Source organism: Rhinolophus ferrumequinum, chromosome 15, assembly GCF_004115265.2.
Source record: "Rhinolophus ferrumequinum isolate MPI-CBG mRhiFer1 chromosome 15, mRhiFer1_v1.p, whole genome shotgun sequence".
Lineage (NCBI taxonomy): Eukaryota > Metazoa > Chordata > Mammalia > Chiroptera > Rhinolophidae > Rhinolophus > Rhinolophus ferrumequinum.
The window spans coordinates 39,737,768-39,759,130 of record NC_046298.1 but is presented as its reverse complement, the minus strand read 5'-3'; the positions used below and the strand labels follow the sequence as shown (position 1 = coordinate 39,759,130).

Sequence of the window (21,363 nt, the reverse complement as noted above, 5' to 3'; positions counted from 1 at the left end):
TCAGGTTGACTTAGCTCATTCTCTTCGAACCCCCTTGAAAGACACCCAAAAGTCTTGGAAGCTAAAGATAGCAGTCCCTGGAATCTTTGACAGCAGATGCATGAGTGTGAGGTCTGGAAGAGGGAAGTGGCTCCTGTGAGATGCAGGTGTGCCTCTCTCCTCACTCAGGGCCACGGAGCTGGTGGCTTCCCAGCCTGTTGTTACCAAGAGGCTGCAGAAGTCCGTGGCCCGAGGTCAAGGCAGGGTCTCGATTTCCCAGTTTCTTCATCCAGGAAATAGCAACAGCTTTTCTTTTTTTTTTTGAGCCGTATCTCCAATCCATCCCTTAGAGATATTTCTGGAAGCTGCAATTTGTGTTTGTTTTCCAACTATGTAAGTAAAAATAAAAATTAAGTTCAATAAATAAGACTTCTCTTAAAAAGGAAGGCAGACCATTTATAGACTGGATTGAACCAGTCTCTACCAACAGTTATAAATTACTTAATTGAATGAATTTGACGTGCAGCATCGTGTAGGTTTAAGAGGTACAATGTGCTACTTTGATACACTTATGTATTGCAATACAACTGTCGATGTAGTGATATTTCTCACATTACATAATCAGAGAACAATATTACTGTCTATATTTATTATAATATGCATTAGATCTCTATGGCTTATTTACTACTCACTACAAGTTTGTACTTTGAAACACCATCACTTATTCCCTCCCCCCACATAACCCCTGGTAACCACCTGTAAAACTGTGTTTTACAGGTTTAACTTTTTTTTTTGACAGAAAATACATATTTATTATAAAATAATGTTTGTTTCATGATGAGAGTAGAAAAATAACACTATGAGCTACTAAAAAAGTTCTGGAGCTCAGTCTCTGAAGAATGGGATAAGAGGCTTTTGCATCACCCGGAGCACACCATCCTGGAGCTCTCCGTGCTCATGTGTGACAGGTGTGGCACAGCACGTACAGGAGTATGTGGCTCAGGTCCTGCCGGAAGCCCAAGGAGCCTACGTGGTCCACATAAGATGATCTGGCCACGATGATCAAAGAGGAGAACTTGAGGACAGCAGGGAATTCGTTCTGAGAAGGGCCAGGAAGGGAGAGCCTTGCCCCTCCCTATACTGACGTACAGAAGAATCAGGCTGATGGTCCTGTTTAGAAGATGGTGCCCAGGGGCCTTTGCTCAGTTTGTTGCCCAAATGTCTGTGCTGAGGAAAAGCTGCAACCTTTCCCAGGACAACTTGACCCACCATTTCTCACTGGTGTGGCCAAAGTACCAGAAGTATGAGTGGTCTCAGCCATGAGGGCTGCTGGCTGAAATTTTTGTACTTCAAATCCTGTCCATACTGGAGAAAGCGGCCAGGGCGAGCACGTCAAGCAGCAGCTCTGAGCCACAGAAGAAGAGCAAGATGCCGTTCATGATGGCTTCCAGGCGGAGCACGTAGGTCTGCAGCAGCAGGTAATAGGAGGCCATCGTGGCAGATGGGAAGGTCAAGGCCACACTAATAGCAAGTGGCATCTTTCGTTGGCAGAGATTTCCCTTTGTACCAAAAAATAGTCGAATTGCTTCAATTCCGAGATACAGGAGGAGCATCACCACATCCAGAACTAGATTGGCTGTTGGATATGGTAGCAGGAGACCTTTATAAAGAAATATGAAGAGCTCCAGCAGGAAATAGGTAGCATAATACCACCCGTTCAGAAAGAAGAGGATTTCCAGGGGGGTGGAGGACAACCGTTTACCTCCAGAATCTCGCCTCGCGGCGCCATCTTCAGTCCCCATGGAAACTCCAGGTTTAACTTTTTTTGATTTCACATATAAATGATATCTTACGGTACTTGTCTTTGTCTTTCTAACTTACCTCATGTGGTATAATGTGCTCAAGGTTCACCCATGTGGTCACAGGATGATATCTTCCTCTCTTATGGCTGAATAACATTCCGTTCTGTATATGTACCACATCTTTTTTACCCATTCGTTTGTTGATGGGCATTTGAGTTGTTTTCATATCTTCATTATTGTGAATAATGCTGTGATAAACATAAAAGTGTTTATCTCATTGAAATAGGGTTAAGATTTTTAAATTGCATGACCCTGATGAAAAAAACAAACAGAGAGAACAAGTAAATCCCCATCATGTGTCATACTGACAAAGACCCATGAATTTTGGGCTTCTTGGATATATGTGAATCAGTTGTGTGAGGTTTTCTCAGAGAAGGCATTTTGTTTGGATGTGGATCACCTACAACCCCAAAGAGATTTTAACTAGTTTTCATGCAGCCCACTGCAGCTGGAACAGATAAATTATTATTTCATTCCTGATATTCACACAGTGAGTAAAACCAGCTCCTGACTCCCTCCTGTTGGATGTTCTCGCTCTTGTATTTGTGATAACACTGAACTTGGCCAAGATAAACCCAGCGTTTCTGTGTGTGCTATCCAGAGTGATCACAGGAAAGTCTTGGCTTCTCTGATCTGGCCACGCTGATGACATCTGCCCTAAATAGCAGCAGCTTGCAACCAGTCATCTCTGAAGAACATGATTTGAGGCTAATTATTGATTTTTTTCACATTAGGTATTGTCTAAGGTCTTCCTTCATAGAAAATGAGGACGCGGCTGCTTTCTTCTCATCACCAGCACACACACACATTCTTCCCATCCCGTCTATCTAGTATTTTCCCAAGACCAATATTTAGTGTGGACTTACGTGTATTTGATGCTATTCACATTTGAGCTGTGCTTTGCCGCAATCCCCTTGGATTGTAGAGTCAAACATTTACATCTTCGAAGCACATCAGGGCTGGAGAATATTCTGGCTGTGAGCTGGGGGTTTGGGAAGGACAGTTATAGTCCCCTGACGACACCTGACTGCGCGCACTGCCGTTCGGGTTACCCTGTGTGGTGCCGCCCTCTGGTGGCTGAAGATCATATTGCAGCACCTGATGGCGTCATATCTTTCCTTTTCCAAAGGGAGCCAGCCGATGGACCCATGGTCGATAGTAGGGCCATATCCAGCTAGATATATTGCAGGCAGGAAGAAATGTAAAGTGAGAATGCAGGGCTTCTTGTTCAAAACTCATTAAGAATTTCAAGATGATGTAAGCAGAGCATTAAACGTAGTATAGACCCTTCTAAGTGGCTGTGTGACTGCACAGATTGCCAGCCCATGAAGCCAGGGCAAAAGGATGTGCTCATCCGCCATGTGAATTCCACATCAACTCAATTCATTAAATCCCTATAGAAATGTAAGCCCTGACTGCCTTAACTTCCCAGTCAGAGGGTTTCTTTCTTTCGAAAATTTCACATTATGGGCTCCGATAATCACTAGGCCGGTATTTTGCTCGGATAAACCCCTGACAAAATCTCTGAGATGATTTTAGCATCAAGAAGAATGAATTAAACATATTGATTATATATATAAAAACCACATAATTATCCTATAAAAGATAGCAAAAGCATCCCCTAATCTTTCCCCATTGGAGGTGACAATAAGTAACCTCTCACCCTGAAAGTAGGGGTTTCCAGGACAAACGTCCAGCCTGTCCCGTCCTCCCAGCAGGGGCCAGTGTGCAGGGGTGAGGGGAGGCCCTCTGCACACGCGGTGCCTGCATCTGAATGCAGGAGTGGCCAGAGTCAGTGACTCTCCTTGTGCACCCGGCCGATACAATGGGCTCAGACCAGCAAAGGAAGAAGGATGCAGTAGGGGTCACGGGGATGGAACTGGGGATGTGACACCCCCACGCACTTAGGTGTCCCCTCAGTGCCCCACAAGATCTGAGGAGCTATAGCACTAATGCTGGGAGACAGAGCTGTATTGGGGGACGGTTTCCTCGTTCTTGATGGGGACAGTGCATTAGTTTCTTGGGGCTGCCATAACAAACCACCACAAACTTTGTCCCTTCAAACAAGAAAAAGTTTTTCTCTGACATTCTGGAGCTCAGAAATCCACGTTCCAAGTGTCGGCAGGACCACATTTCCTCCAGAGGCTCTAGGAGAGAGTCCATTCATTTCATCTTCTATCTTTTGTTAGAAGAAGGCTGTTAGCATTCTTTAGCTGGTGGCTGCATGACTGCCAACTCTGCCCCCATCTTCACGTGGCCTTCTCCTCTAAGTGTCTTCTTCTCTTCTGTGTCTTCAAAGGAACTTGTCATTGGATTTAGGACTCACACAGATAACCCAGTATGATCTCATCTCGAGATCCTTAACAATTATTTCAGTGAAGAACCTTTTCCCAAATAAGGTCACATTCACAGGTTCCAGGGGTTAGGATGTGGGCATATTTTTTGGGGGGAGCCCCCCACTCAACCCTCTACAAGCAGCCTTATTCTCTGAATCAGTTCCTGGTGGGGTTTTGGGTGAGGTACACAGCTGCATCCATGCGGGCTCCCCCTAACTCTGCAATGAGCACTCACTGAGTTTAGGCTTCACCTTCAGTTTATAGAAGCAGAAGGAGAAGGAGGAGCAAGAGAGAAAGTCCCCAAAAGAAAACTGCCACACAGACCCACACATGGGCCCTCAAAGACCACCAGCCGGGGCCCCACATACAGTCAGGCTTGTAGAAAGGGGAAGGCCCTCTAGATTAATATCACATGCAATGTGAGACCCTTGCTTAGATCATGGCTAGAAAAATGTCATAAAATATATTTGGGGACAAGCACAAAAGTGAAAATAGATCAACTAAACCTCAGCAAAATTTAAAACTTTAGTCCTTTAAAGGACCTCAAAACAACCCACACAATGGGCAAAAAATTTTGCCAACGACATATTGGATAAGGAACTTGTTATCTAGAATATATCGTAAATAGCGTGCTCAAGTCAATAATAAAAATACCTGCACTATACACCTGAAGCTGAAGCTGAGCAATAATGAATGTCAACTACAATTTTATATATATATATATACATATATACATATATATATATATATATATTTATTTATTTATATATATACACAGTTACAAGAAGCGGAGTACAGCATTAGGAATAGAGACAGTGGAAATGTAATGGCTGTGTGTGATGTCAGAGGGGTAGTGGATGGGGGAGGGGGTTGTCACTGTGTGAGGGATATAAATGATAAATGTCTAACTATTACATTGTTTTGTGCACCTGAAACTAATAAAAAAATACCAAAATATCTCAACTTAAAAACCTGCAAAGGATACAAATAGATAGATGCCCAAAGATGACCAATAAGATGGTCTACGTCATTATCATAACTAAAATGCTAATATCAACTACCATGAGATACCACAGCACACCCTCTGAATGGCTAAAATCATGGACAGATAATGGGAAATCTTCATACACTTCTTGTCTGAGCTGCTTTGGAAAATGTTCTGGTGTTTCCTCAAACTATTAAACAGAGTTACCACATGATCCAGCCACTCCACCCACAGGCATATGCCCAAAATAAAGGAAAACATATGTTCCCAAAAACATGTACATAGCATGTTATTCATAACAGCAAAAAAGTTAAAAAAACAAACAAACCCAATATCCATGAAATAATGAATGCACAACCAAAATATGGTATGTCCATACAGTGGAATATTATTCCATCTGATTAAAAGAAATGGAAAACTATATATGTTACAACGTGGAGGAACCTTGAAAACATCATGCTAAGTAAAAGAAGCCTAACACAAAGGACACATACTGTGTGACTTTATATAATAAAAAGACCAGAATAGGCAAAACCATGAAACAGATTAGGAGAGTGGTTGCCCAGGGATTGGAGGATGTGGGGACAGGGATGTGACTAATAACGGGGATGGAGTTTCTTTGGAAACTATGAAAATTTTCTAATCTGATGGTCGTGATGGTCCCACAACTCTGAGTATACAGAAAGGATTAAATTATACCCTTTATATGCGTGAATTAAACCTCAACAAAGCTATTATGATACATTTTTAACATAAACCTGCAGCAAGGTGGGTATATTGGTTTCCGATTGCTGCTGTTACAAATTATCACAAACTAGTGAAGAACTTTGAACACGGACTGGTATTAGGTGACATTAACGACTGACAGCACTGTTAAGTGCACTAATGGAGTTGTGGTGATGCACAAACATGCTCATCTTCTGGAGACAAGCAGGTGGGAGTATTAAGGACAGAGTTTGGTGTATCTGTAATTAATTTGTAAATCTTCCCACACACAAAAAGACACTAATAGACAGAGAGAATTAAAAAAAAACACATAGGTAGATGTAGACAGATAGATGGTAAATATGACCAAAAAAATTACGAAAATGTTGCTGTGGTGTGTTATACTTTGTTTGTATAGTTCAAATTTCTCATAATCAAGAGTTAAAAGAAATGCTTTCCCTTGTTTTTATGAGGGCAAACGTGTGTTGTACATTGCTTAGGGACATAAAAATATTATTTAGGGACTGGAGATTCCCAACTTAACTTTGAGGACATCATCAGGTGCATAAGCAAACCTCACACTTGATGAAATATAAAAGCTCTGAGAGCCTGCGTAGCTGATATTTTTCTTTGAGAGGATTTAATCTCTATAGAAGAATTACTTGGTGCTCACCTCAGACTCCTTCTCCGAGGTGTGAGTTCAACCAATCAGATGCCTTCTGCAGCACAGATTTCTCCTCAGCGGAACCACAGTCCTTGGTTTTAGCCCCATGAGGCTCATTTAAAACTCTGATCTCCAGGACGATAGGATATTGAATGTGTGTGTGGTTTTGTCACTGCATGTGTGGTAGTTTGTTATAGCAGCCATAGAAAAACTAAGACACCCTTTGATGAGAGATTTTACAAAGCTACAAAGGAAGCAAGTGTTTTACAAGACAATACATCCCCATCTGTTGTGCCTGCCCCACTCTGCTCCCGAGACCCCCAATTGGGTCAAATCTCAGCACACCCAAAATAGGAATTATTGGGTTAGCAAAAGAGAGAAGAGGGAATGGACCTCAAAGGAGCAACAGAATCCAGCACATATGCACAAACAAACTCAGAGTCTGCCTATGAGCCAGATCTAAGGATTCTGGGGATGATGGATAAGAGAGAATATGTCAGCATAGAGTAGGTCCCTTCCACAGAGGATTTAACCTCACGATAATAGCCTCAGGATGTACTTTTGGCATAGTTCTGAAATACCTCTAAGATGCCTCCAATATATGAATGCCACATTAAATAAAGATCTCTTAGACTACAGTAATCAGTGTTGTATAATAAAGAAGTTGTCTGGTCATTGTGCTTTGACCTGGGTGAAGGATGCTAAATTCTAAAGCCTTGGAATTTTCCAAGATACATTTGTCTATGGTATTCAAGAGCTCCTACGATCTACCCTGACTTTAACCAAGTAATTCTCCTTTTGGCTGCTTTCACATTGTACCCTTTTGTACCAGAAGGAGAAGAGAGAAAGCAAGTAACTGAAAACCTATTTAAAGAAATAATGATGGAAAACTTTCCTAACTTGGCAAAGGACATAGACATACAGCTCAGGAAACACAGAGAGTCCCAAACAAGATGAACCCAAAGAGGCACACGCCAAGACACATCATAATTAAAATGCCAAAGGTTATAAAGAAAGAGAGAATCTTAAAAGCAGCAGGAAAAAGCAGTGAGTTACCTACAAGGGAGCTGCCATAACACTCTCAGCTGATTTATCAATAGAAACGTTGGAACCCAGGAGGAATTGACAGGAAATATTGAAAGGGATGAGACTATTTGGGAGGAAGGAGAATTCCTTAGTAGAAGGAGGGCTTGGAGGAAGACATGCAAGTGCTGAAGTGGAACGGACAGAGCCTGCCTCCTGATCCACCAACTACCGAGCCTTGCTCTCTCTGGACTCACTGTGATCCAGCCCCTGCCTCAATTGAGAAGCCAAGCAAGAAAATTGAGCTATCGTGATTAAATCTTCCACATTGTTTATTTAGTTTTGAAACATAAGCCAAGATATCCCGCCGAAGCCCCTTGGGGACCTTGAGCCGATCAGTCAATTCCCTGGCTAGTCAGGTCTGCGTGGAGGGGACATCTCAACACGGACAAACTCAGCAATGAAAGGGAAGCAATACCTGAGAACCAAGTAAAGATAGAAAACCAAGAACATCCACAGGATGCGGGAAAGCCAGAAATAGCTTGTACTCTGGAAGACAAGGAGAAGTTAGAAAAGCAGGAAAAGATAGAAAACAAGGGAAAGACAGAAGATGAGGAAATACTTAATGATAAGGATAAGCCAGAGGAGGGAAAGCCAAAGGAAGAGGGAGAGCCAGAGAGCGAGGGAAAACCAGAGGGCCAGGGGAAGCTGGAGAGCCAGGGAAAACCAAAAGAAGAAGGAAATCCAGAGAATGAGGGAAAGCCAGTGAATGAGGGAAAGCCAAAAGAGGAAGAACAACCAGCCAGTGAACCAAGGGCTGCAGGAAAGCACCCATCTGGGGATGATATACCCAAGAAAGCTAAGAGAAAAACCAACAAGGAGCTGGCTCAGTGCCTCAAGGAATACAAGGAGGCCATACATGATATGCATTTGAGCAATGAGGAGATGATAAGAGAATTCGATGAGATGGCTAGTGTGGAAGATGAGGTGAAGAAAGCCAGACAGAAATTGGGGAGGGGATTTATGTGGATGCAAAAACGTTTACAGGACCCTTCCACCCAAGGGGCCCAAAGGAGCTCAGGGGTGGCTGCAGGGCCCCACAAAGGGGCTTTGAAGACATTCCTTCTGTGTAGTGTCCCCACAGGCCAGGCCCTGGGCCGTAATCTTAGGCTAATGTTTTGCTGTAGGGTCACTCTCATTATCCAGCTGCAGCCCTCTGTTTCAGCAGCAGATTTTCATCCATTGCATGGAAAAATGTCTATGATGCATTGTAAAACTAAAAAATAAAAGTTTGCAGAACCATAAAAAGGAAAAAAAAAAGAAAGAAAGGGATGAAAAGCAAGGGCCTACAACAAAGCTTACTTTACCCAGCAAGGCTATCGCTTAGAATTTAAGGACAGATAAAAAGCTTCCCAGATAAGGAAAAGCTAAAATTGTTCATCACCAAACCAGTATTATAAGAAATGTTAAAGGGACTTCTTGAAGAAGAAGAAGGAGAAGAGGAAGAGGAAGGAGGAGGAGGAGGAGAAGGAGAAGAAGAAAGTGGGTTCCCTCCAGCCCCGCCACGCTCAGGGATGCATATCTTGGACTTTCCTCCAGCCCGCGCACCGCCAACCCAAGCCCAGACCAACCCTCTTCCCCACCCCGCTCTTCGCTCAGCCGGATGGGTCACACTGCACCGCAGCCCTCCACTTCCACACAGGAAACCACCCACCACGCCCCGCTCTTCCTTCCTCTCCTCCCAGCCTCCAGTTCTCCGAGGGTAAAACAGCCTTCGGGAGCAGGGTGGGGATGGCGTTCTCCCTTCCCCACCGGCGCGGTGCCTGGAGCACACAGGGCGGGAAGCACAGAGCCACCACTTGCAGGCCCCGCCCGCAGGGGCGCCTCGCCGAGCCAGCGCTGGAGACACCCGCCAGCCCGTGGGCTATAATGGGAGGTGTGTCGCTCGCATTTCTTTCCCTTTCCCCCCATATCGAACCTTAGGGGTCCCCTCGCGGCCTCTATTAACGCCCCGCCCCAGCACGCCGCTAGACTGGACATCTCCAAGGTGGACCTGCCATGACATGCGGGAATAGGTTTTGCGTCAGGAGCCGTGAGGTGGGGGCCGCCTTCAGGAACAAAGATCCCTGAGATGCACGAGCCCTGCGACGGCTCCCTTGAACCCAGGCAGCTCTGCCAGACATGCGCCAGCCCTGCCAAGTGAGCCGCGGGGAGGGCGGGGGAGACCGAGCAGTCCGCACTGGTAGGCGTAGGAGCTGCCCAGGCACAAGCAGGCGGCGGCAGAAACCCATCCGGAGTCCTCTCTCCGCGCCTTTTGTGCTTTGCCGCCTGTGCTGGTCCCCGAGCCTAGAAATAAGGAGTGCTCTTCCCGCCTTTCCCGCCAGCAGCGACTTTTTCACTCTTTCTCTTTAGCTCTTACAACAGTCTCCTCCCACCTGCAGAGTCACTGTTTTTCTCCCAGATTCACCAACGAGGAAATAGGAAGAGTCTTGCCCAAGGTGACATAGAATCAGAAGAGACCCAGGATCTTGACAATCCCAAGAAACTTTATACCGTTTGTAACGCTTATGATGGTCTCTCTTTAGAGGACGCGTTTCCTCCCTTTGGCGGTCATTTCAAAACGCACTACAGTGTAAAGCTTAGAGATCTAACAGCATGAGGGCAAGAAAAGAAAAGGGTGGTCTTCCAACAAGTGTGTGGCAGCCACACAGAAACAGAACTGCTGACCTGAATGAGTGAATTTGATAATCCAAATATACTGAACACCAGGGATGTCGACTCGACTAATATTTGCAGGATTCATCTTGGAGTATAGTGTGACCAGCACTGGCCTAACTAGTAAATTACGTGAAAACAAGATACTGTAATTAGGAATGTACTTTGGTCCATGCCCTTGACTCTGAAATGAACAGAGTGCATCGTAGTAAAGGAGAAGTTAGAAACAGTCCCAAGACATCTTTGTGTGGAAACCAACAGGGTGACTCTGCCTTATTACAAGTACCTGGTCCTGGTCAAATGGGAATAAAGACACCATGGGCTGACCTGTCAGGTGGCCTGAGGTTCCAATCCCGCTCCGCTGCAACTTTCTGGATCCCTGTGAGCGTGGGTTTTCTCTAGAAAAGATATGACAAGAGACTCATGTCAAGGGTTGTTTTAGAGATTACAGTTCATGATGTATATAGAGAGACCCTCTCTGGCATATGTACCTGTAACAGAGCAGGTGCTCAGTGCTAGCTCTTCGCTTTCTTGCCCACCCCTGTTACTAGTTTCTACCCATAGAAATGAAGTCATAAGTGTAACGATCCTAAATAAAACAAAGCTGAATTATGAAAAAGAAAAACATGAATAATAAAATGGCAATAACTATATATCTATTAATAATTACTTTTTAAAAAATGGATTAAATGCTCCAATCAAAAGACATACGGTGGCTGAATGGATAAGAAAACAAGACCCTTCCGAATGCTGCCTACAAGGGACTCACTTCAGATCAAAACACACACACACACACACACAAAGAAAGTAAAGGGATGGAAAATGATATTTCACGAAAAAGGAAACAAAAAAAAAATCAGCTGGGGTAGCAATACTGATACTAGACAAAATAGACTTTAAAACAAGGGCTGTAATAAGAGACAAAGAAGGACCCAGTAATCCCATATCTGAGTATTTATCTGAAGAAACCCAAAAAGCTACATTGTGGAGACATATGCATCCCTATGTTCATTGCAGCATGTTTACAATGGCCATGATGTGGGGCAGCCTCGGTGTCCATCTATGGGTGAAGGGATAAAGAAGAGGTGGTACATATATATAATGGAATATTACTCAGCCATTGAAAAAATGAAATATTGCCATCTGCAACAACATAAATCAACCTAGCGGGTATTGTGCTGAATGGAGTAAGTTAGAGAAAGACAAGTGCCATAGGATTTCACTTATATGTGGAATCTAAAGAACAAAATAAATGAGCAAACAAAACAGAAACAAACTCATAGGTATAGAGAACATTTTGATGGTTGCCAGATGGGAGGGGAGTTTGGGGAAATGGGTGAAAAAGTGGAAAGGATTAAGAAATACAAATTGTAGTTATAAAATACTCATGGGGATATAGAGTACAGCATGAAGAACATAGTCAAGATACTGTAATAACTATGTATGGTGTCAGATAGGTAATAGATTTATCATGGTGATCACTTTGTAAGTTATATAAATGTCTAATCACTGCATTGTACACCGGAAACTAGTATAATATTGTATATCAACTGTAATTAAAAAATAAAATTTAAAAAAACAAATTGTACCTTTTTGCTATAAGAAAACTATAATCATAAGTATAGCACTTGCCTGAGTTCTATGAGTCATTCTACCAAAAATCCAACCTAAGTGGGTCCAGGGAACCCCAATCCAAGTGCGTAAGATGTGTGGAATCCCCGAGAACTCCAAACACGGGGCTACTGCTTGATTTGAGCATAGTTTGTGGATGACTTTGCCCTCAAGCAGTGGAGTCTGCACTGCTCTGAATGGTCAGTGTCGGAGTGAATTGCACCACAGTATTGCAGTGGGGTCAGGGATCAAACCCTTCAGAGAAGTACACTGGCTGGGGTGGGTTTCCAATATAAGTCAAGAAGCCACCAGCCAACTGGAATCCTCGGGAGGGCTGGTGAGAACAACACTGGTGAAGGGACACCAGCATCCCTGAGAAGCCAGTGGAGGTCATCCTCCAGAGGTCAGCGCTGAAATCAGGAGGTGCTATTCCAGAGCGGGGCTCCATAGTAGCAACAGGGTGATAGGAGCTGGGAATGGAGGAGGCCAGCACGTATCCATCAGCAGCAAGGTGGGCATAACTGCATAATAGGTAGCACAATCAGTGCAGCCTGTCTGCGGAGATCTAGGAGGTGGCTCCTAGAATATGGTGTCCTTAGGGACAAGGGATATGAAAGGCCAGCAAGGTAGTCACTTAATAGACATAATCAACAGATGAAGAATGGAGGAGTAGAAAGCTGAGGTCAGCTGCCCCTACACCAAGTGACGATCCTCTGTCAAATTAAAATCTGAGAAATCCTCACACTCAGACTCCTGACTGATAACAGCTCGGGCCCCATGACAATGGTGCCTGTCACACCAAGACAAGAGTGAACCAGTGTGATTCCACAGTCCATCTCAGAAGGGACCTACAGACATTATTTGGGGAACTTTACAAATGGGAAAGAAGGATACACAGATGTTTCAAGAGCTCTTGCACATGGAGCCCAGGTTGGCATGGCATGGAAGCACCCCAAGCACCACCATATCTGCTGTTTAGAATATTGGCATGAAGGACTCAGGAAATTAGGGGATTGATAGTTTGCCCGTGTCTGTCTGCCATCGGGCACACTGGGTTTGCGGACCCAACTGGTGGTCATTCCCCCAGTTCCAGATGTGTAATAAAAATGGATATACAGAGCAGTGAAGAGTATCCTCACAGTGGGTACTTGACCTGTAAACAAAAGCTATTACAGTAGGAAAAACAGGTGGTGTTCAGAGGAGACTTCTAAATCTACCTGTCCCCTCCAATGACAATTCAGTAAAATCACATCCCAGGGCACATGGCAGAGATCAGGGCAAGAATCAAACTGAAGGATACGGGGATTGTGGTTCCCATCATATCCCCATTCATCAGTCTAGTATCTTCAAAATCCAGATGGATAATGGCAGGTAACTGCATTACTACAAATATACCCTAGTTTAATCCAAAATTGTTGTTGCTGTGACAAATGCATCTTAACGACCGCAGTTGCTAACGCAACCTGGCATATGTCATATGCAGCTGTTGATCTGAAAACACACGCTTTCCAAAACTCGTCAGGAAGTGGCTCAGCAACCGTGTGCATTTACATGGGACCAACAACAGTGCATGTTCACGGTCTTTCGCTCTCTGGCTGTGTATTCCCAAGGATTCCCAAGGATTCCCAAGACATTTCGCAGAACATCACATGAGACCGTTATTCTGATGACATGTTAATAAGACCAGCTGAACCAGAAATGACATATATTCTGAATGCCTGAGTAAGACACGTGGCCTGTGTATTACTTGATGATTGACAGTGAGACAGTGACATTCATTGGTAAGAATGACGCCACCAAGGGGAACTCCTCTAGCACTCAGCAGTTTGAGCAAAGGCTGAGAGGTCCGTGGGCTGTAGGGCCTTCCACCTCTGTGACCACGCAAGGATCTGCTCCGTCTGTGAAGCTTTCATGGCTCCAATACTCTGGGTCATGCTGGACTTACACCCAGAGTAAAAGACAAGTACTGTACTTGTGCCTCCACATATCCATGTCAGAAGGAGAAAGGTGTTTTGTCAGGCCTCTGGCAGGACCACATAGTTAGATATAATGCAGACTCCTAGGGATCTGAAGCAAGACCGTGACTTCCACAGCAAGAAACAGCTCCCAACCTGCGCCTAGGCCTCTGGAGAGACGGAGTGTGTGAACACCAGAAGCATAATGTCTGGGTAACCAGAACTCCTCACTGGGACTTGGCTTCTATCACACCCCTAACATAAGGTCAGGGGGGGACCTGGCTTCTATCACACCCCTAACATAAGGTCAGGGGGGGACCTGGCTTCTATCACACCCCTAACATAAGGTCAGGGGGGGAGAATAGCATGCGTCATAAAGAGAAGTGGTTGGTCCTGGGTTGGACAGAGACAGGTGGACAAGACCATTGGCTCCTACCACTCCAGCACTGTGACCTGTCACACAGCTCTCACCTGTGGACTCACGGAAAGTGCACTCTGACTAGTCAACAGAGAAGGAAAACGCTCCACACACTCCAAAGTTATTCTTCACCTCAATCCCTAACCCGTGTGCCACTCTCCCACCTGTCCAAACTCCTATACACCCTTACACACTCACGCACAAATCTCTGGGACATGGCTGAATTGTAGACTAGACTAGAGGAGGGAAAAGGGTGACATTTTTCTTTTCTGCAGCACTCCCAAGGGATGCTGACAATATCTGACTCCAGACCACGCTTTAAAGCAAGCTGCACATGTTAACCTGGTGTGAGTGTGACAGTGTAAAACCCTATGAAAACTGCTTGCTTGTCCCCGGTCTTGCATTCTATGCCTTCCACCAGACTGCAATCCCATCTCTTTTCTAGTGTTACTACCTCACACTCAAACTCCCTTCCTGACTCAAATCCCCAACTGCCCTCAGTGCGAATCTGCATTCATTGTGTTTCCAAACCTCCAACCTCTCATCGCTCTCCAGACTCCTCGCCCCCCACTAGATGCTCATCTTCTCCCACTTGGCTTCTCTCCCATGTCCCCTGTCAGCCTGTACATCTGGGGTTCCCTCTTGTCCCCAATGTCAGAGCACTAATATGAGATTTCAAGAATCTTATCCTTTCTTCCATTCTCAATATTGCACCCCTGAAACACATTTCAGTCTGAACTATCGGCACCTTCAACTTCTTCACAGCAAGTTAATTGCGCTCCTTCAAATGGTAGGTCCCTTTGCACTCGGGGTCCTCAGTCTCAAGCTCAAGCCCTAGCCCCCCTCCTCACAAAGCCCGCCTCCATGGTACCAGCAGATCCTTTTAATCCCAAATCACATTCAACATCCCAACCCCCTCCCGGGCTTTACAATTTCCCACCCTGTCTCTGCACAGAAGCCCATCCTTCCATGCCATTCCCTGCTGCCCTCCTTGGGTTTCAATACTCGACCTCCAGCACAGGTTCTCAAAGATTCAGCCCAATGCTCACTAGCCAACAGGACCAGGCGTACAACCAAGGGAACCCACATGGTACAAGCTATTTCTCAATCCCACGTCCTGCTTGTTAACTCTTTCAGACAAGCACCCTGAGTTTGTGAAAAAATAAAGAAAGCACATAGATGAGAACACAAATGTCTGCCCTAAATTGAAAGCCCAAAGGGGTACTAAGGAGGTAGCATGTGGGAAGAACTATGGGGCCCCTGACAGCAGACAGGACCTTTGGGTCACTAGAGGACAAATGCCAATGCCTTTTGAAGAAGTCGTAACGATAAACAGGCTGACAGGGTACTATGTCAGAATATCTTTCTGTGTGATCGTGTTCCTCAAAGGCAAAGTGAGAGTGTATGTGGAATTAGAATAATGTTGGTGGTTAGGGCTGCTGCTGTGGTGCATCCTTCCCGTTGGGGACACAGGCTCGTTCTTTGGGGACCCTTATTTAGCCTATGAAAGTATTAAACACACTGCACATGTTCACTCTTCGTATATAAGAAATGTTGTCCCCGTACTTGAACCACTTTATGCTCCCTCTGCACTGCACGAAGGTCCAGTTGCCTCTTACCCCCTAGGGCGTTTGCACTATTGGTCAGCATTACCTGCACTCCAGTTGGCTGGAAGTGGCGCTGGGTACCTTGCTACACTCTCATTGGCCAAGACTTCCTGTGGTGGAAGAGCACTTCTGCCTAAACAAGCGGACTCTGCAGGTATGAAGTCATAGCTTGGACTAACACCAAGAGAAACATTCATTACTTTTTCTCTTTGGATTTGCTTATTTCATTTTGCAAGGATGGGGGCATGGAGTTTGCAGTGAGTATTGTGGCTGAATGTCTCACAGATAAGATTTGCAAATATGGAAGAGAGAAATTAGTGATACATGGAATGGAGCAAGCCCTCACTCTCTTAGACCCATTGTCTGAAGTTCTAATCAAAAAGATGCTGAAATGTGTAGTCAGGAAGACACCTCTGGCTGCATACAACCTGTTGGATGTAAGTGGTTACAAAACATGACACAGTTCTTTAGAAAGCTGATGTGTCGCCAACCGGCACAAGTGATTGTGGTTTAATTTCTGCTTATGAATCCAGTTGTGTATCTATGGAATCCTCGTGAATCCTTACTACAACCTGACGCATTATTTTTATGAGACGATATGACATGAAACGTTAACAGAAGTTATTGTGGTTTTTGTTTCTCAATATAAATCCCATACATTGTGATAATCGTCAGGAGGACACACACACAGCCTTGGCTGCCTGGACTGAGTCCTCAACTGTGGTTTCATCAACTACTCATGCAAAATTTTGAATCTGAACTTTATTTTCATCATCATACTAACTCCGCCTCCCTGATCAAGAAGACAAACTTGAAACAGAATGAAGGATTGCCCAACAGGAAAGTGGTCTCTGGGATGGTTCCGTGGTGTCTTCCTTCTCATTTAGAGGTGGGCTCTGAGCAGGGGAGGGGTCCCGATCAGGGGAGAATCCAAAATGAGCAGGGAGGACATGTTCCTGGGGCAGGAGGTGCTGAGGGGTATGAGCCTGGATGGGGCTTAGGAGGTGGGCAGGTTTCAAAGGTAAAATTCTGGAGTTGCATCCAAGGAGGCTTTGAACACCTTCTGCCTCTGTGTGAGGAGCAGGCGCAGGCCCAGGTGCCGGAAGTACACAAGCTGGCGCCGGGAGAGGACACTTCCGGATGTGGGAGGAGGAGTGAACATGGGTACACGGGTAAAATAGCCACTGAGGTAAAATGGCCACGGTGAGGAAGTGAGTGGAGTGAAATAGGCCCAGAGCAGCCAACTGGGGAAGGAAGTCTTCAAGGGACAAATTAAGGTTGAGACAGAATGAAGTGACCTCTGTGCTGCAAAAGACCCCCCAGAAGTGTAAAGATAGACCTTGGATACCTCAACAAGCCTCTGAGCTATACTGAAGGGGCTTGTTGGGCTTCCAGTTTAAACAACATGGGATAAGACTGAGGCCTCTTTTTGCTTGAAACAATGAAAGTGTAGACAAACAGTCCCAATCCCTGTAGAGTTACTCCTCACCTAGAGATTCACGCCCAATCCCCTCCAGGGTTATGGCTCTCTTTTCATCCTCTTCCCCTTCTCTTCTTTTCTCCTCCTGTCTCCCTTTTCTAGATTCTTCTGTGCTCTGTACACACAAAGCTCCTGGCCCTCAACACCCTCCCCCTTCCACCTCTCAATTTTCTACATTCTTCTGGCCTCCCCACACTCCAGGTCTCCCTGGTCCTCCTGCCCCTCCCTCAAAACCCCCCACACTCCCATCTCCCCACTCCCCTAACCCCCCATCTCCCCACCCCAGTTTCCTAGATTCCTTGTTTTTCAGAACTCTCCAAGGTCCTACCGCCCTCTACCCTGCGCCAGCCCCCTCACTGTGCCCAGGCTCCTTTTCAGCTTCCAATTGGGGCCACAGTGAGTTTCACTTACTCACAAATTGATCATGGCATCTTGCAAACTTGAAAGCCTGGCAGAAAGTTGTCTTGCAGCTCTGAGGTGGACGTTAGCTTTCCTATGTTGCAACCAGAGATGCAACAGCCACCCAACCTAGAGCCGACTTTGACAGCAACTTGACTCCTCTCATCTAGGCTGGAAGCTGGAAATCCTGCTCTGGCTCTGGAAACTTGTTTGATGTTTCTTATCCCCACCCCAAGCCTATCCTTCATTGGCTACCCTTCCCCTGCTGGTCAGAAACCTTCTTCTAGCCAACACCCACTAAAGCAATTCCCTTCCGTGTTTGAATTGGCCAACACCCTCAGCCCAGATCTTCTTTCTCTGTCTCAACTTCCTATGTTGTCCCACAGTCCCTGTCAGCAATCTGGATTTCCAACCCCATCTGGAATTGGATCTCCCTCTTCACGTTATTCCCTACCTGCTGTCCCCTGTCAACCTGTCCATCAGCCTCACCCCTTAACCTGTGAACTCCTGTACCCCTTAATTTTTCATCTTTGTGTCCGTCCCTTAGCCTGACTCAACACATGCAAACATACACACATAGGGACACATTCATGCACATAATCACACACATATACCCATGCATATATATAGATACACACACATGCATATATATAGACATACACACACACACACACACACTGCCCAGAGAGCTCCCCCCAACCAAGCTATTTATTCCTTCCCACAAAGCCACTTCCCTCTGGGGAGAGTGTGGGGTTCTTCCCTTTTCTTAGTGAGTCTTTTTTTTTTTTAATTTATTGGGGTGACAATTGTTAGTAAAATTACATAGATTTCAGGGGTACAATTCTGTATTACATCATCTATAAATCCCACTGTGTGTTCACCACCCGGAGTCAGTTCTCCTCCCATCATCATATATTTGATCCCCCTTATAGTGAGTCTCTTTCAACTTGACTATGCTGCGGTGTCTTCACAAGCCCTCATCTCTCTTCTGCTCAAACTCTATCCTTCCTTGTCACTGCTCACTGCCACATCTAATTTTCAATGTAGCTGATATTCCCCCCAAAGTACCTGATATTTCTATTTGAAGAAGTTATGCAATATCGTCTATACTTTTGGTTCACTGCAGTTCCTATACGCAAACTGCAACTCACCCCTGCAGATGTCGTCTGCAGTGCAGATCTGCCCTCAGCTGAACCAAAGTCCCTTCCCCAAGCTCTTGCCCTGCACACATTTGGAGAGCAGTCAGCAGTCAGAGACTGCCTAGAACATGGCTCTGGAGCCCAAAGTTGACTCTGGGCTGCAGTATGTGCTCCAGAGTTCCATGGTCAGATTGCAGCAATAAAGACCTTAGTCTGGGCAGCCGGATGGCTCAGTTGGTTAGAGCACAAGCTCTGAACAACAGGGTTGCTGGTTCAATTCCCAAAAGAGCCAATGAGCTGTGCCCTCCACAACTAGATTGAAGACAATGAGCTCCAGCTGAGCTTCCAGAGGGGCAGCTAGAGGCTCAGTTGGTTAGAGTGTGAGCTCTCAACAACAAGGTTGCCGGTTCAATTCCCACATGAGATGGTGGGCTGCGTGTGCCCCCTGCAACTAAAGATTGAAAACGGCGACTGGACTTGGAGCTAAGCTGCGTCCTCCACAACTAGATTGAAGGACAACTACTTGGAGCTCACGGGCTCTGGAGAAACACACTGTTCCCCATTAAGCCCCAACAACATTTTTAAAAAGAAAGGAAGGAAGGAAGGAAGGAAGGAAGGAAGGAAGGAAGGAAGGAAGAAAGACCTTAGTCAGACCCGACCCCTGCTAAATTCCTTGCTCTGCGCTACCCAGATTCCCTCCAGTATGCTCACCATGAACTTACTAAATCCTGTCTCCTGCTCTTCTTGTTGGAAACATGACCAGAGACCGTCCACACCAGCAGTGGTCCTCAGAAGCTGGCCCCAAGTGTAGTTCCTGAGTTGGATCACTTACCACAGGACAGCTGTGAGTACCTCACACAGCTGGGAATTGTGGTGCTAACTGTCCCAAGCATATGTTGTGGACATTTCACCTGCAGTGTTTTGGGATGGGTTAAGGGGGTGCACAGCTGGTACACTCACTGTCTCTGGGCTGACAGAAAGGTAATGATAAGGAGTGTGGAATTAAATGGCTGATATAAAGTGCCACTGAGTATTCGTGAGAGTCAAGGTCAGGTTCAAACATATCAGTTAGCAACTGAAAGTAAAGTGTGAGAGGTGATGGGATCCTGTTCTCCCACCGCTGAAGGGCAGGAAGAGCTGAAGACCCAGTGCAGACTGAAGTGTAAAAGGCAAAACTTCAGTGGAGCTCTTGGCCTCCCAAATGCTCTATCCCTAAATTAGAGAAAGGGGACTGTCATGCGGGGTGTCATGCGGGGTCTCCTGCCGACTACGCCATGTGTCGTGCAGGACTTAAGTGTAAAAGGCAAAACTTCAGTGGAGCTCTTGGCCTCCCAAATGCTCTATCCCTAAATTAGAGAAAGGGGACTGTCATGCGGGGTGTCATGCGGGGTCTCCTGCCGACTACGCCATGTGTCGTGCAGGACTTAAGTGTAAAAGGCAAAACTTCAGTGGAGCTCTTGGCCTCCCAAATGCTCTATCCCTAAATTAGAGAAAGGGGACTGTCATGCGGGGTGTCATGCAGGGTCTCCTGCTGACTACGCCATGTGTCATGCAGGACGGCCTGCGGGGTCCCTGGTCCCACTCCCCACACAAGAACGCAGGACATGGTGAGGCCAAAAAGGAACACCCACGGAGCCATAGGTAGGGGAGTCATACCACTATACTCTCACTGGCGGCTGGGTTGGAGACACAGGAACCAGGAGCAACACAATTCTCAACCCTCACTGTGCCGCTTGCAGACTCAGCCACCATCTTCTTGCTAGCTCCCCCTTTTCTGCTAGCCTAGCCATGGCAGCTATATTCATGGTCAATGGCCCACTGGTTACAGCTGACGGCCAACTAGCCACAGCTGATGGCCATTTGATCAGTCGATGGCCATTTACTACCTGAGCCAGCACCTTTCTATGTGAGGCCGAGAGCCTGGAAACTGCTTTCTGGGGCTCTGTCCCCATAGGGACCCTTGGGACGAGAAATTGGCAACCTACTCCTAAATAGATACACTTGAGACGACCCCAGATTCCCTAAATCCTCTAGGCCTGCAGAAGTTGCCTACAATGGTTAATGTTATGTGTCAAATTGGCTAGGAACTCAGACATGTGGTCAAACTCCAGTCTGTGTTGCTGTGAAGGCATTTTTAAAATGTGGTGAACAAGGAGGAGATCCAAGATGGCAGAGTAGCTAAATGTTGCACCTGTTTCCTTCCATGAACACATTAATACAACTAAATTGTAAAACAATAAACCTGGAGAACCATCTGAAGGCTGGCTGGACAGAAATTTTATAATTAAAGATATAAAGAAGAAGCCATATTGAGACTGGTAGGAGGGGTGAAGACACGAAACGGGCTCGTCCCAAACCTCATGAAATGGGCTAATCTCAAACCTCCATGTGGCAGATGAATATTGAGAAGGATACCTTGGCCATGGAGGTCCCCTCTGGAGGAGTGAAGGACCCCAGCCCCAGTCCAGGCTCCCCAACCCGGAGT

At 45.8% G+C, this 21,363-nt stretch overlaps 1 protein-coding gene and 1 pseudogene across 1 annotated transcript; one reads left to right on the top strand and one right to left on the bottom strand.

Moving 5' to 3' along the window:
• Positions 1 to 775: 775 nt before the first annotated feature.
• On the bottom strand, positions 776 to 1,821 carry LOC117035108 (transmembrane protein 216-like). Its single transcript, XM_033128781.1, has one exon. It carries the CDS (start codon positions 1,779 to 1,781, stop codon positions 1,329 to 1,331), a length of 453 nt encoding a protein of 150 aa, XP_032984672.1. The 5' UTR covers positions 1,782 to 1,821; the 3' UTR covers positions 776 to 1,328.
• A 4,250-nt stretch (positions 1,822 to 6,071) lies between these two features.
• On the top strand, positions 6,072 to 8,687 carry LOC117035367 (transcription elongation factor A protein-like 4; annotated as a pseudogene).
• Positions 8,688 to 21,363: the final 12,676 nt, after the last annotated feature.

Coding starts and splice junctions, on each gene's coding strand:
- LOC117035108 (XM_033128781.1), bottom strand. CDS start 1,781: ATGGGGACTGAAGATGGCGCCGCGAGGCGAGATTCTGGAGGTAAACGG.